Source organism: Cebus imitator, unplaced genomic scaffold (genome assembly GCF_001604975.1).
Source record: "Cebus imitator isolate Cc_AM_T3 unplaced genomic scaffold, Cebus_imitator-1.0 Scaffold517, whole genome shotgun sequence".
In the NCBI taxonomy this organism is placed as follows: domain Eukaryota; kingdom Metazoa; phylum Chordata; class Mammalia; order Primates; family Cebidae; genus Cebus; species Cebus imitator.
This window is the reverse complement of record NW_016107832.1, coordinates 391,520-393,315: the sequence shown is the minus strand read 5'-3', so window position 1 is coordinate 393,315 and position 1,796 is coordinate 391,520. Positions and strand designations below refer to the sequence as shown.

Here is a 1,796-nt window from a genome sequence, read left to right as displayed (position 1 = left end):
GATGGTCTCGATCTCTTGACCTCGTGATCCACCCGCCTCGGCCTCCCAAAGTGCTGGGATTACAGGCTTGAGCCACCGCGCCCGGCCCAGCTTTGTGCATTCTAACTAGTGCTTTGAAAATTGACAATCCACAAATATCTTATATATAGGAACCTTCATCCAAAAGGTTACATTCTTTTCTTATGCTGCATAACATTTTACTGTTGAAGTTTTTAAACTAGAGTTCTCTGATGTCACTCAGGTATCTTGAGATTAAATGATACTTGTATATAAATTTCCTAGGAAGGGGATACCAAAATAGAAGCTCAAGGGGAAGCCGACAAACACAAGAAAGAACACGACAGAATTATTTCACAAAATTTAAAAGGACGCCTACAAAGAAAAAAGGTACTCTCTATTTGGGGGGACTTGATTTTGTGTTTAAAACAATATTGGGCACCTGATATCAGCACATTTTTAAAAATCACAAATCTGGTGTATGCTAGCCCCTGGTGGTTTCCCCACTCTGTTATCTTCCTTATCCAAGGATCTGACCTCTCCTGCATAGAAGGCTCCCCTCATACTGATCATGCCTCCCCCCCATGGACCCTCGGTGGCTGTTATAGTGATGCCTCACTATATCAAACCTCTGGTAACAAAACTCCTCTGAGCAGAATGACTCCAGTCATGGTAGGAGTTGGTGGAAGTTAAGAATTTCTTCCAAACTTGCTGGAAATTGCAGCAACTACATGGGAAGAAGCAGAAACTGCGGGCCTCTCTGAGAGGCCAAGGCGCAGACTATTTGTAAGGTAGGACCACATGTGAGCTCATCTGGTAGCCGTGGTCCAGACTCAGGTGCTGCAAGGCTTCTCTGGTAGTAGATTGGTCACCTCGAGGGGGCCAGGGAGCTGCAAGTCTCCTCACTGCAGGGAAATAAGTATGCACAGGAGAAAGAATTCCTGTCATTCCCTAGAATACATTACTCTTCCACCTCCTGTCTTCTCTCTTCACTAACACAGTCTCTAACAGTGTGGCATCATTGAGGTGTATATTATTTTCATTAACATTGGCTTCAGGAATCAACTGAAGACTAAAGACTATAATTATGTTAAGACTAAAATTATGTTAAAAGCTCTAATTGGTTTGCAATATGCTTAGTCTAAGTAATGAATTCCTGCATATGCAAAATTAGGAGTGAGATGCTGTCATTTGGATATTTGTGTTATAACAAATCCAGCGGTCATCATTCCAGGCATTGTACAGCTGAAACTGGGATTGGGATAGGGAACTTAACTGCCACCACAAGCCTTCTGTTGGTAATATCTGGCGTTTTGGAGCAATCGCTGCCATTGTCTACCTCTGCGAAATGGGGATAATCAATTCTTTTAGGACAAGTGTTTGGTTTCTTATCTGTTTTTATGTTTGAATTTTTATTTTGCTTTAAACAGAGAATAGAAGAAGTTACAAAGCGGAGGAGAAAAACAGATGTGAATGCCTCAAAGGTAGTCTCCATACTCATACCAGCAGTGTATAAGAATGCCTGTTGTTTCACATTATTGCCGAGCTTTTCATTTTTGCCAATCTGGTGGTAATGAAATAAAGTATTACATTTCCATTTCCCTGATAATTAACAAGGTTAACCATGTTTTCATATCTTTAGTTAGCTCTCATGTTTTCTTTTGTGTGAAATGCTTGTTTTGATCTTTTGCCCAAAACTTTTGGCTTGATTTGAATCATTTGTAGTTCTTTATATGTTCGAGATACTGCTTGTTTTTTGGTTATGTGTTGTAGATGTCTTCTCCCAGTTTACAGCTTAT

The 1,796-nt window shown here is 40.5% G+C and overlaps 1 protein-coding gene across 1 annotated transcript in view; it reads left to right on the top strand.

The window, feature by feature from the left end:
- The window catches only part of MAP7D3 (MAP7 domain containing 3), a 32,593-nt gene that overhangs the window by 24,918 nt on the left and 5,879 nt on the right, over positions 1-1,796 (top strand). The window contains exons 12-13 of the mRNA XM_037733338.1: positions 283-387; positions 1,428-1,481. Coding sequence (XP_037589266.1) covers positions 283-387; positions 1,428-1,481 — 159 coding nt within the window. The remainder of the gene's footprint in view (positions 1-282; positions 388-1,427; positions 1,482-1,796) is intronic.